We start from the raw sequence: 14277 nt of genomic DNA on the forward strand, positions 1-14277 counted from the left end.
TGAAAAATCATTCCTTTCAATATTTACTTATGGATATTTTGATTTCACTTATGAGATGTTTCCCTTATCTGAAAAGCTTTTGTATGTTGCTCTTTAAAGTGATGGTTCCTGTGACAGATCAACTTTAGCATGTCAGTAATTTCTTCTTAGAAGAAATCTTAAAATGAAGTTACTGAAATATTAGGTGAATGTCTCTTTAAAGAGCTGATTCCAAAGTATAACATTAGACTAGATATAGTAGACATTTTAAAAGGAGGTTAATTAGCATTCCAAAATGATGTGCGTAACCCAAAGGCAATTGCATTGGGGATGAAGTAAGTGAGGGCAGGTGCAGGAAGGACTAACTGTTAATTGTGTGATATACCTTCAAATGAACTTCTGAAGAAGTAAATTGTAAAGAGCATGCAAGAAAAATTAGAACCTAGAGATTTTTATCAAAAGCCTCAAGTTCAGTCCTGAATGGAATTGGCAAATAGACAACCGACATTGCATGAAAGATTGGCTGCTTTATTACCTGGGTTGGGGCACCTGTCTAAATACTTTGGTGAGAGGGGAACAGATGGAGAGGACACAGATAGAGAAATCAAAGCAACCTGAAAATGTTTACCTGAGGAGTGGGATGAATGACACACCTACTTTGAAACGAATGCGACAATGACTAAGAAGAAACTCCAAAGGTGGCATGTGCCTGGATCTTGTTGAGGAAGACTCTCTTAGTTGAGATTTGGAGGAGAAAAAAGCTGTGATGCTCCATAGGTATATAGGATTTTAGAAGAGCTAAATGAAGCCCGTCCCATAATGGATCATTAGGGGGCAAAGAGGCTTGGATGTTACTCCTGACCAGAGGCCCCTACAGAAGATACTGCTAGTGTTAAGTGCAGATTTGTATGACCTTTTAACTTCTTACAGCACAACAGAGCAAACAGCTGAGAAAGAGAGACTGGGTCTATTCTTTGTACATCAGCAAGAGAATTGTATGCTAAACACTGATTGCAAGTACAATTACAAAAAGAACAGGAGTACTTGTGGCACCTTAGAGACTAACAAATTTATTTGAGCATAAGCTTTCGTGGGCTACAGCCCACTTCATCAGATGCATAGAATGGAACATATAGTAAGAAGATGTATATATACATACAGAGAACATGAAAAGGTAGAAGTTGCCATACCAACTCTAAGAGGCTAATTAATTAAGATGAGCTATTATCAGCAGGAGAAAAAAAACTTTTGTAGTGATAATCAAGATGGCCCATTCCAGACAGTTGACAAGAAGGTGTGAGGATATTTAACATGGGGAAATAAATTCAATTTGTGTAATAACCCAGCCACTCTCAGTCTCTATTCAAGCCCAAGTTAATGGTATCTAGTTTGCAAATTAATTCTAGTTCAGCAGTTTCTCATTGGAGTCTGTTTTTGAAGCTTTTCAGTTGCAAAATTGCTGCCTTTAAGTCTGTTACTGAGTGACCAGAGAGGCTGAAGTGTTCTCCTACTGGTTTTTGAATGTTATGATTCCTGATGTGAGATTTGTGTCCATTTATTCTTTCGCGTAGAGATTGTCCGGTTTGGCCAATGTACATTGCAGAGAGGCATTGCTGGCACATGATGGCATATATCAGATTGGTAGATGTGCAGGTGAACGAGCCCCTGATGGCGTGAACGCAATGGGATTTTCACAGGTATAATGAAAAGACTAATTAGACCCATGGAACCATTAGTATTTGAGGTGATGCATGAGAAGGAAAAGACCCAGCTAGATATTTGTATTCCAGATTGTGTGGGCAAGACAGATAGTTAGAAAAAGTATATTTTATTTGTAAATTGAAAACACTTAGTCTGGAAATCATTAAGGGAAAATAAAAATAGAACCCATGTTTAGAGTCTCTTTTCTGAAAAGAACTACATTGATGTCTATTTGTTATTGTATAATTTAGAATTGTGTGAGAGACAAATAGCTTGTTAGATTCATTTCATTTTACTTCATGGAGATTTCTCTATATACTTATATATTTAGGTGAGTATATAAATATTCCATAGATACAGCAAGGATTGTCACTATTCATTCCTGTAAAATCTCATGAATAATAGACTTTGTAACTAGAGGAGCAGAAGGGCCCAAAGAACTGCTTCTGGGTATAATTAAATGAACATTAAATAATTTAATCTGTCAGATCTCACTTGCCTTGTGTTATTTGTAAAAGTAACGTGGGAGTAATTCTATATCCATTTCTTGATCTCCCCTCCTTCCCCATACAAAATGGGTATAATGACATGTACACTCTCCTCATCTAGGGCAATATATTTATTGATAGTAGACACGTGAACTTAACAAGTTCAAAGAAATGATTATTTGCACTTTTAACATATTTGCTTAGGTAAGGTTTTTAAACTATTATAGAATTTTTGGAGAGATTTTATAATATACTGTAAAAAGCCAGGTTTGCAGAATAGGTACTGAACAGTTACAGAAAGAAAACACAGTATTAAGGCATTTCAAAACCTTCTACTTTAATTGAAGATTTCATTGTTCTGTAAAAGTTTACTAACCTTCTCCCAGTTATTATTTGTTTGGAGGTGATATAAGGAAAGACAGGAAAATAAACTTTTCATCTTCTGCTGACGTGCATGTGTTTATTGCAATAATTGCTCTGATTTACTGATGATGTAGATTGGCTGCAGTATCACCTTGAATCATTTGGTGCTTTTTTTTTTTTTAAATAAATTTTTACCCCCCCCCCCCAACACTCATTTTAATCCCCTGTAATTATTAAAGTTACAGTGATAGAGTTCATACAGAATAAAATAATTTATAATGTTTCTGTGGCTAGTTTTTTCTTTACTTTTAGTCTTGAAGGGATCATTTTAAAACACAAGAACAATCATACTAGGTCAGATCAATGGTCCATGTAACTCAGTATCCTAACTCGGAAAGTGATCAGGGCCAGACGCTTCAGAGAGAATGAACAGAGCAAATCAATTTTGAATGATCCATACTCTGTCATCCAGGCCCAGCTTCTGACCATTGGTGATTTAGGGACACCGGGAGCGTGGGGTTGTGTCCCTGACCATCTTGATCCCTCTTGTCATTAATCATTAGTTTTTGTTTAGAGGGGAGGCGGAGTTATAGTAATCTAGTTTAGAACATCTGATATGACTTTTAAACAAAAAGCAAAAGCAGTTTTATCAACCAACCGTTTTTAAGCAGTAAACAAACTTTAGTTGCTGCTTTCATATGACTAACTGTTGAGCGTAGATTGAATTGCTCGTGAAGGACATTTGTATTTCCCAAGTGACTTGATCACTATTCTTGAATTATGTTCATAACCTCGTGTGTTTTTCAGTGACTGAAAATCTCACATAATAAAAGATATATATACATGGGTGCCTTAGTTGTGCAAACTCTGGAAGGCTGTGAAAGAAAGCAAAGAAACCAGTGGTGAAGAAGCTGAAATACAGTTAATTCAAGAGCTGCCTTTGGGATGAGACCTCTCATAGATGAATTCTTATGCTCTGCAACTCTCTATTCCAGTTTATTCTACCTCCCTAGTGCCATGCAGCCTGGTTGGACAACCCTGACTTCACATGGCCCTAAGAAGTGGAGAGGAATGAAAGATTTTATGATTAACTCACTAGACTAGGAATAAATAAGGAGACCTGGATTCTGTTTCTGGCAAATCATTTAATCTATCTGTTTCTCAGATCTCCATCTGTAAATTTTCCTCTCACACAAATGGTATTGCAGGAAGAACTAAATACATTAATGAATAAGGGAGTCTGATGGCCAGGAATATACACAGTCCTTCTTCAAATGTGAGAAGTGGTTATTGCCTCTTGCACTCCCTCATCTAAGAGTGAGTAATGCGTCTGGAATTTTAATTTAATTTAATTGTATTTATTTTTGCAATTAACAAATGAAAGCTTATTATTTACTTGTGTGTTTTTATCATTTCTGGTATCCCATAACTGTTTGTAAGTGACTGCATCTTATTTTCTAATTAGCACAATTTTACACTTATGGGAATAAAATCATAGGGTTCACAAGTACTTGCAACTGCCAAACTGATGATAATGCAGCAAGTGCCCAGCGAATGTGATGTGAGAGATATTGCAACCCCATCCAGTACCTTTGGGGGACATTGTATTCAATATATGAATGTTCACATATGATTGTGTTCTACTGCGTGGGGGAGAGTTATCACATCTCCTACAGGAACTAAAAAAGAAGGGGGGGGGGGCTGATTAAGTCTAGTCACTGAGACTAAACAACTCTAGAGAGATGCCACCCCTGGGGTGGCTTCAGATACTATTCAAGCTGGGTTTTCTAGAGACCAACAGACAAAGAAAGGGCTTCTGATTTAAATGGCTGGGTTTACACAGGCTTCTGGTTTCTTTATGATCCAACAAACCGACAGGGCGTTCTGTCCAAGGGAGGCCCCAATCTTTGCGAAAGGGTCGGAAAGACTTTTGCCTATTAAGATCCATAAGACTGATGAGTGACTCCTGGAACATTTATTATTTGCTTAAATCTTGTTGTTGTTTTTATTATGTTTTATCTATGATGCTTTTAATAGTAAATGTGCTTGCTTAAAAGGAACTGTGTGGTAACTCGTAATTACTGGGAATACACTGGAACATAGCCCTCGGAGAGAAAGCAATGCACAGGGACTGGCCTTTAGGCAGATTGGATTGCTGAGGATATCCCAGTGTAAGGCAGGGAGGTGCGCAGCCTTAAAAAAAAAAAAAAACTGTCAAGAAGGGACTGGTATAAGGGTTCCTGCCCAGAGATGGGTGACAGCTGGAGGCCTGAGACCTGATTGGGCACTCCTGGGGTGGAACCTGGGGGTGAGGAATATCCTGAAACTGTGATAGAAAGAATAAAAGCAATGACAATATGGTGACACAAGATCATAGCCCATAGGCACTCAGAGAAGTGAAGCCCATGACAGACAATTTCAGCAGGTTGCCAACTTGGTATATAATACTATATAAAATACATCTGTTTCAAGTGGGCACAGAAATCCAGACTCATCTTATTCTTTTCCATAAGGTTCCCTTGAGTGCACATTTTTTGGTATTGGTACATGGGTCCAAGTTATTTTCAGCCTGTCGGGTAATGTTTCCATGTATTGATGTAATTGTTCTCTTGTAGGCTAGGTGCTGAGCATTCTGGCACAGATTCAACAAAGTACTTCATCTGCTTAACTTTAAATGAGTAGTCCCACTGAAGTCTCTGGGACTACTCACATTTAAAGTGAAGCATGCGCAAAACTGCTTTGCTGGATCAGGGCCACAGTGCTCAGCACCTTGCAGGATTGAGCCCTAGGTGTACGTCCAATCCATTCATTAACAGTTTATGTAATCTGTCCTGGCCAACTTCCATGTATTGATACATTTGGAGGCTTGGGAGATGTAGTCAAAGGGAGGAGTCCATAGTATATTGATCAATTTGATAAAAAGAATATTATTAGCTACTAAATCTGGATTCCACTAGCCTATGCAACATCCTAGCTGTGGAACTTTGATTTTTTTGTTGAACGTTGCCCTCTGTTAATTCAGTGGAATTGTAAGAGTGTTGTTCCTATGGCATGTTAGAGCCACGGGATATTATTTGAGCTGGTGGTTCTGTAAAATCGCATCACTTCATTGTGAGATGATTTACAGCAAGCTGTGATTCAAAGGAGTGGACAAGAGAGTAAAAAGATGCTGCTGCAGTTCTGTTTTCCACTTCTTTGAAAAAATAACAGGGAAATAATAAACAGGAGAATTAGAGACACCATGGGAGAGAGAAGACGACGTTAGAAACATATTGGATCATAAAAGTTAGTGATGGGGAGGAAAATGGAAACTACGATAAATGCATATGTGATGCTGGCAAACCAGCAGTCAGGTTAGGATCAGCAGGCCAAGTAACCTGTGTATGAACCTTAGAGGTTTGTCAAGTGGCATTGCAATTGGAATCAGGACAATTCACTTGGGGGGGGTATGAAAGAGATGTTAAAAGGGGTTAATAGAGTAGGCCCGTTCATTTGTGTTGATAAGAAATCAAGGAAGATGCTGTGTGTATATTTGTCTGTCTGTATCCTGTAACTCTAATTACCTTAAATATGCAACCAGGGCTTTGGAGCTGTGCTCCGGCTATGCTCCAACTCATGGCAAAAACTTGCAGCTCCACTGCTCCGGAGCTGCTCCGCGCTCCAGCTCCAGGCTCCGCTCCAAAGCCCCGTTAAATGCAACTATACTCAATTGTCATTAGATCAAAGGTCTGTATTTAGCATTTGGTTGTGTATTCACAAAATGTGTATATACTGCATGAATCAAATGAATATTGTCTTCAGCTTATCTATCCCTGTTATAATGAATGACCGATAATTGCTTTATGTAAATCAATATAGCTGGATTACTTGTGTATGCATAGGAAATAGAATCTCAAGGAGTGGGTCGTTGTGGGCTCAACAATGAGGAATCTTTGGACACATGCTGTGCTCAAAACACTTGCCAGCCTGTTTCAGCTATAAAAGAAAAAGCTGGGGCATGTGCTGTCTCTGGTCTGCTGAACTTTAACAGGGAAAGTTTGAGCTATTGGACATAAATCTCCAAGTAATTACTTGGGATGCCCTGAAAGAGTCATGACAAGACTCTAATAGACTCTACCTCTAAGCTGCGCTCTCTCTCTCTCTCTCTCTCTCTGTGTGTGTGTGTGTGTGTGTGTGTGTGTGTGTGTGTGTGTGTATATATCTATCTATCTATCTATTTGTGGTATATGTCAGTGCTTTTTACTTGGTCCATTGCTGTCAAATACAGTATATCTAATTTTGGTAGATTCACTTTCTCTTTAAACTCTCTATTGTGTATGTAATACCCAAAGCAAGCTAGGCACTTTGCAGATGAGTTTCATTCTGTCATAAAGACCTTACTATCTTAATAGACAGAATGCAGAAGAATGTTTATGGGGAATATGAGGGGTGCAGTATATGAGAGCTTTAGTACTGAAGTTTACCAAGCTTTTTTAATTATATTAAAATTATATTTTCATTTATATTTTTAATTATATTAAAATCTAAAGTTAACTAACTCTACCTTTCCATAGGCTTGTTTTGTTTTGTTGCATTGTAACCTCTTCTGCATGTGTAATCCTTTCCTCTATCTTGAGTCTTATCTTTTCCTTTCATGTTGTGAATACTTAGCCTGCTCCCAGCTGCTTCTATCGAGTTCATTCTTGCTGTTCCTGCTGTTTGTGGAAGGTCTGGAGGGAGACACCACTGGAGCCTGAAGATGATAATTAATTTCATCACTGCTTTTCATTTTGGTGCCTAATGATGGGATATGTACTGTTTCTGAGACAAACCCTTTGCTGGATTTTCTGAACTATAAATATGGGGCCAGATCCTTGGCAGGTGTAAATCAGTGTGCACTAGCTTATGCCCGATTTTACTAGGTGGGGATCTGGCCCATCACATAGACTAAAGAAACCTTTTTGGTTTTCGGGTACATACAATATGTGTAGTATATGCTTTACGCATATTGCAGTATTCATCCATTTGTAGTAACCGTCAACCTTGTTTAGCTGTTTCAGTTGAAATGGTACTAATAGGGTCAAGCTAAGGTCAAATAGCCTAGGTTCAGTTAAAATTTGTCCATTAAGAAAATTTTGGAGTGCAGAGCATTAATGTGTAGAGCAAAAAAAATCTTTCTGTTGGTGTGTATTCTGCTTAGAAGAGTAATCGTGCTATTGTTTCACAGAAATGGTAACTAATTATGATCTCTTGTGGGAGTACAGCTTGGCTGTGGGTGACAGTTTATATGTATACTAGCTTTTCTAAAGAGAAAAAAAAGTTTAACTTCAATTTGTACATGAGCTGTTCGCCAACTTAATTGCAATATTCAAATATCCTAATTGAATAGGGGATTTTTTTTTTTGAGGGGAATTTTCAGCAGTGGGACAGGGGCTAACTCTCTAGGTGTGAAGGGAAAAAAGGTTCTCTAGCTGTGGGTGGTGTGGTATTAAAACACTAATTAGGTGCTGATTGTGCAGTTAGCAAAACTTTTCAGTTCTCAAGTGTATTAAACTGTTAAATGAAATGGGTATGAAAAGCTGTACTTGCAAATTGTAAGAGTCTCCATAATAAGTGGCCAATATTTCCTTCTCTATAAAGGGATGTCATAAAGATGACTGGCATTAATTATTCTGATAGTTGGTGAGGATAGAACACAAAGTAATAGACTGAAACTGTAGCAGAAGCAATTTAGCTTAAATATTAGGAAAAAATTCACTAAGTTAGGAGTGTTGTGAAATTATTGTTGGAGATATTCAAGAAAGTCAAATACTTATTTACAGGGATAGTTAGAAACAATAAAATGAAACATGATACGAGGCAGGGATTTAGATTGGATGAACCCAAGACCTTGATCCTGCATTAGGATCTGCTAGCATTCATGGGCACTTGCATCCCTGCCAAGTTTCACTGACTTATTATTAGGAATTATTAGGAAATGCCACATCCACCAGCTTCTCATCTCTGGCGACATTTTCCCCTAACCCTGGCCCCTCCCTTCCACCCAACATCTTCACTTCCTTCAGCTGCCCCTTCCAGCATCTCTGCCCCTCTCATGCCACTCTTCCCAACCTCTTGCTGCCCCCACCTTCCCTTCTCTTGCTCTCTTTGGAACACTCACTCCATCTCTAAAAAAGATCACAGCCATCCACAAACTGTTCCTGCCTTGCCCTCTCCCACTCCTGGATCTCAGAGAGAAAATAGATCCTTCGGTGTCACTGGCTCTGCAGCTGTCCTCTCTTGGAGGCCTCTTTTTTTCTCATTCTCCCTGCCCTGGATCAGACTGTGGTCGGGGTGCTGGGCATCTGCTCTCTTGTTCCTACTGCTTCCAACTCTTCCTTCTTCCCCCTCCCAGCTTTCTTCTTTTGAACAATAGTATATCCAACTTTCCTCTCCTCTCTCCCTCCATGTTTCTGTCATCTACTGTGCATCTACTTCCTACCCCATCAGCCTTCCTTTCTGACTTGGACTCCTGTCACTCTCTTCCTCTTCCTCATCATCTCCTACACTTAACTTCAGTCTCTTCAGCTTCCATGTTGATGACACATCTGTAAAAAGCAACAGAGGGTCCTGTGGCACCTTTAAGACTAACAGAAGTATTGGGAGCATAAGCTTTCGTGGGTAAGAACCTCACTTCTTCAGATGACACATCTGTTTTCTTAGCTGCACGTCTCCTCACTCCGACCTCTACGTTTGACCTGCAGCCCTTGTTCAACTCTTCCATTCACCAAAAAGGCTGTTAACTTGACATGGTCTTCACCAAACGCTGCACATGTGCGTTCTCTCTCGCAGAGTCCCCCATCTCTGACCATCACCTGATCTCTTTCAGCATCACCCATTAGTGCTACGGTGACCAGATGTCCCAATTTTATAGGGACAGTCCCGATTTTGGGGTCTTTTTCTTATATAGGCTCCACACCCCCCGTCCCGATTTTTCACACTTGCTGTCTGGTCACCCTAATTAGTGCCCTTTCTCATGCTCCTTTCAAACCGGACTACATCAATGCAAACTAGAAACCTTTTGGGTCACGCCCACAGTTTCCACACAGGGGAGTTACAATGCAGCACTTTGGTGCTCACTGCTATTCACAGCCCCATTGTCCGAACTGTGGTACAGTGCAGACATAGCGTAAGTGTTTGTATATAGACAAGCCTTGAGATACAGCCTTTTGATTTTATTTGCTTTTTCAGCTTTGACGTGTCTTTTGGGGGAGTTTCAGGATTACAGTAAAGCTTGGGCTGGTGAGACCATTCATCATACATGTATGACTGGCAGTGAGTATAAGTCCATTTGGCCATGTTATTCTGTTCAGATCTAGAAAACTAATTCTAAGAATTTCCCAGTTGGTTTTCAATTTCTAGCATTGTAGTTATTGGTCTGTCAGAACTAGACAGTTTGCTCCCCTTTCTTTGGATTCCAAGCTCAGGACATATGGTTTCTTCTAATGTTTATTTAACTATTACATTACAGAGTGGCAATGATATTGACCCTTGCTAGTCTTCTGTTGTTTGTAATAAACAATATTGCTTTTTTTTAAATATAATTTTTTTTCTGGTTTGGGCATATTGTGGATGTGCTAGTTGTCTCTCATGCAGAATTGCCAATACCAAAAGCACTGCTTCTCAATGACCACCTAGATACAAAGTTTCTGATTGATTCATTTTGGGATGAAATGGAAGGGGCAACAGCTGACAAACTTTGTAACCCAAAGCCCACATAAATCCATTATTTTATACATTATTTAGTTTTCTCTTTTGTATGTGTGTTTTTAAATGGTTTAAAAAGTGATATCAGAGCAAATTATTGTGTAATTTAGCACTTCTACTTAAAATATCTATAGATATTTCATCATAAATGACTTATATTATTTACCCACAATTTAATAGTTTTTCCTCTGGGCTATTAAAATATTTGCTATATAGTCAATCATGTTTTAGTTATGTGAAGAAAAAATATTTTAATTATTATGGTTTAAGTACACTCATTTTGAACTGTTTTATTTGTTTTCAGTATTATGTAATTCATGCACATAAAGAAAAATAGCCTTTTCTCCAGAGTAGATAACTGATTAGATTGTGTTCCCTTTAAACTGACTACTTGATTTGTAGTAGTTTAATTTGTAATATGAATAGTTTACTATCTGCTCAGCGACACTTGGATTTTTAAATGTTGCTAAAATGTTTTGCAGTTTCTCATTGCTATTTTTGCAAAATGATTCCTGCAAAACATAAATATATCCAAATCGACAATGTTATTTGCCCTCTCACATTTAAAAGTGAAACGTGTCTTTTGCAGATAAGAATGCTGATGCTTCATTGATGTCTGCGTATAATTGTTAGATTTTCATTTGGCTAGATTATTAGCAATGCCTTTCCAATACAAACAGCCACTATGAGGAAAGTGCTCCCAGCTTAACCTGCTGGTTCTACACTGGGGCTGGTTCATGTGAAACTTAAGAACAGGTTAGTTTGGGGTGTTTTTTTTTTTTTCCACGATAAGCACCAGAAATGTTTCATGGCTTAGAATTGCCCACACTTGTATATCTGCCAAAAATTGATCTTGTATTCTCTGTGCTATTGCTATTGGAAAAACATTTAAGAAATGTAAGACTTAAAATATAAGCATCATTTTTTGAATTATTATTTATATTACGGTAGAGATTAAAGGCTCCATCTGAAACTGGAGTAATGCTTTCAACAGCATACATTTTATTTCATATGCAGAAAAATATTCTTCCTCTTTGCTTCTCATTTCCCTGTATTTCCTTGTCTCTGTATCCGCCAGGATTTCTGTCCCTAATCCAACCCCTGAATCCTGTATCCTCTACCTTTCCATGCTTTCTCATTTTTGTTCTTAGCAAAATGATCGTGTACAACCCCTAGTGCGCTGTGTGTGTGTAACAGTCTAACTCACTTTTCTTCTTCATTCTCCATGTCCCCAAATCCATGGGTGATGAGTCAACTCACCTTTTCTCTTCTTTAAACTTTGCCCCCTCTCTCTGGAGTGCTACATAAACATGATGATTCAACTCAATGTATTGTGGATAATTCAACTTCCTCTCCCTATTTCCTTGATCAGATGGGAATGGGAGGGACACTTGCTTTCTGAACTAGGGAAATGTTTTAGCCTCTCACACCTATTTTAAATTGAGTGAAATGTTTGCTGGGTTACATTTTGGTTTTTGGTGGGTGGGAGATGTTTCCGTGATACAAAGGAAATAAGATTTTATTAAGGGAAAGTAAGGATAACATGAGAAAGGAGGAGGAAAGAGAGATGGATGAGGAGAAAGAGACGCCAGCCAGCCATGACTGTAGTAGGGCATGGCACAAAAGGATATTAGGGAGAGGGGAATAAAATCCATTTTGTGGGATTTCAACAAAAATAAGGTGGAGAACCAGATGTATAAGTCTTTGCTACTCAGGATTTCCTTCTTATTCTACTATCTCTATTTGGGTTACATAAATCCTTTCATCATAGTTGGGACACTGAAATGGGGTTTTCTCTATAAATTTTTCAGTATAATTAACCCTAAAAAAAGCAATTTTCCAAAAGATGTTTTACTTAGTGACTTAATGTTCCTCTTCTACTTTCTCTTTTCAGGATTGTACAGTATATGAAACAGAGAATAAAATTCTTCATGTGGTGAGTAGTCCTTGGATTTCTATAAACACACATCTCTACTGTGTAACACCTATGACTTTATCTTTTCTTTTCCTAGCAGTAGTGTCTGTGGTGAGAGTGAACTAATTTGGGCACGTTGCATCATTTTTAATAACCAGCAACATGGGGAATCATTAGCAAATAGAGATATGCCTGAAGCAGGATGCTGGATCTGAATACTCCTCATGTTAGAGAAGCTTGCATCTCAATTCAAACTCTGATTTGGGCCCATCTCTGCTGATAGGCAACAGATATTAAAATGTGGTTATGGTCACAGAAATGGCTATGTAAAAATGACATTTGACTCAACAAATCTGCTCTCTAGGCATACACAGTAACATCTGTTTATTTCAATGAAAAAGTTTAAAGTTTATACTACTTTTTACTCCTGTTACCACTGCAGACCTAATAAAACTATGGGAGAATGAACCTACTCCTCCTGGCTCATGTGTCATTAGCAGAAATGCTTACTAAGTTCCACTTGCATAATCTTTATTGCTGTTGATAATACGTCTGACTTTGTGTTTGAAGGGCTGCTCAATGGAGGGGTGAGGAGACAAAAAATGTGAGCAAAGTTTTTCTGGAAATTATTGAGTCAATGAACGTGGAACCCTAATATAAGATATTTAATTGCTTGTCAGACTGACTGTATTTTGGTAGGTATTGAGTTAATACTTACCATGTTTCTAAAGTCAGCCACAAATAGTGCTGTTCCTGAGAGCAAGTAATTAATTGGTTTAATTTACAATGTACTTTTTATTTCACTGGTCAGATAGACTTTCATACCTATTCTTTATGCTACTCAAGTAAATTATCTTCATTTCTACTTCGTTGGATATGAAGCTTTACAGAAGATTTTCTATAAATATTTTTTTTAATGCTCCCAAATCAAATGCCTAGCAAGCGCAATTCTTTAGGCTGCTGACACTTTTGATTTTACAATAACTGCAGAACAAAAAAGTCTCCTTGAATTCTTCAGTTGCACTGACATTTTTCCCCTATGGGACAAAAAGTATTAGCATTTGTAGTAAGCCTGACTTTGTCATCTTTGACTGACTGATCTCTACAAGCATTTAAATAATGAAGTTTTTAATGGTGCAGCCTTGGCAAAATGTTGAAATGCTGCATGTTGGAACTGTTCTTCTTCGAGTGCTTGCACATGTCCATTCCAATGTAGGTGTGTGCGTGCCCTGAGCACAGTTGCTGGATTATTTTTCCTTAGTGGTATCCATCGGATACCTCTGGTGCCGCACACTCATTGCACCAGTATGAAGGGCCCTGCTGACCCCGTGCCCCTTCAGTTCCTTCTTACCGCTTGTGACAGTTGCTGGAACTTCCCTCATTGCTCAGGCAATTTCTCCCACTGGTTTTTCTTCTCTTTCTCATGAGTGAGTAGTAGTTTTAGTAGTTAGTGAGTTTTGGACGCCTCTACCCTTGGTTGGAGAGGCTTGTCCACTCCCTGGTGCGAGGGTATGTCTCGGTCACCAGGCTTCAAGATCTGCGCTTCCTGTGGCAAGTCAATGCCCTTGAGCAACCCGCACTCAAACTGTCTCAGGTGCCTAGGGGAAGCTCATTGGAAAGACTGTTGCCAGATCTGCAGGGACTTCAGACCCCGCACCAGGAAAGACCGGGAGGCGAGGTTGAAGGTCTTCCTCCGGGAGGCAGCCATAAGACCAGCATCGGAGCCAGGTTCAGACTCAGCACCAAACACTTCAGCTTTGGTGTGGAATGCTCCTCCCACCGGTCGAGAGTCCTGGCACTGATCCTCCTACCTGATGCCCTAAGAAGAAGCACTGTAAGCACCAGGAGAAGAGTCGTTCCCCAGTGTCAAAAGGAGATCCGTGTCGGGCTGCTCTCCCTCTCCTGCACTACAGCAGGCACCTCTGCCAGCCTCGGTATCCTCATAGGCTCCGCTAACTCCGGCATGGGAAGTGCCATCCTCCAGCAGACAGCGTACCAGTCAGTTTGCGGTACTGTCAACTCCAGAGGCATTTGTGGCTGCTTGAGACCTACTCACTCTCCCAGTCCCGGGGTCCCCGGAGATTCAGGACTCGGCACCGCCAGTAC

At 39.3% G+C, this 14277-nt stretch overlaps 1 protein-coding gene across 2 annotated transcripts in view; it reads left to right on the plus strand.

Moving 5' to 3' along the window:
- Positions 1-14277, plus strand: part of LOC112105115 (connector enhancer of kinase suppressor of ras 2) — a 358118-nt gene that overhangs the window by 119092 nt on the left and 224749 nt on the right. For both annotated transcript variants that reach the window (XM_024197779.3, XM_024197780.3), the window contains exon 5: positions 12151-12192. In XM_024197779.3, the coding sequence (XP_024053547.2) occupies positions 12151-12192 (42 nt within the window). The remainder of the gene's footprint in view (positions 1-12150; positions 12193-14277) is intronic.

This window comes from Terrapene carolina, unplaced genomic scaffold (assembly GCF_002925995.2).
Source record: "Terrapene carolina triunguis isolate 2854851 unplaced genomic scaffold, T_m_triunguis-2.0 Scaffold22, whole genome shotgun sequence".
Lineage (NCBI taxonomy): Eukaryota > Metazoa > Chordata > Testudines > Emydidae > Terrapene > Terrapene triunguis.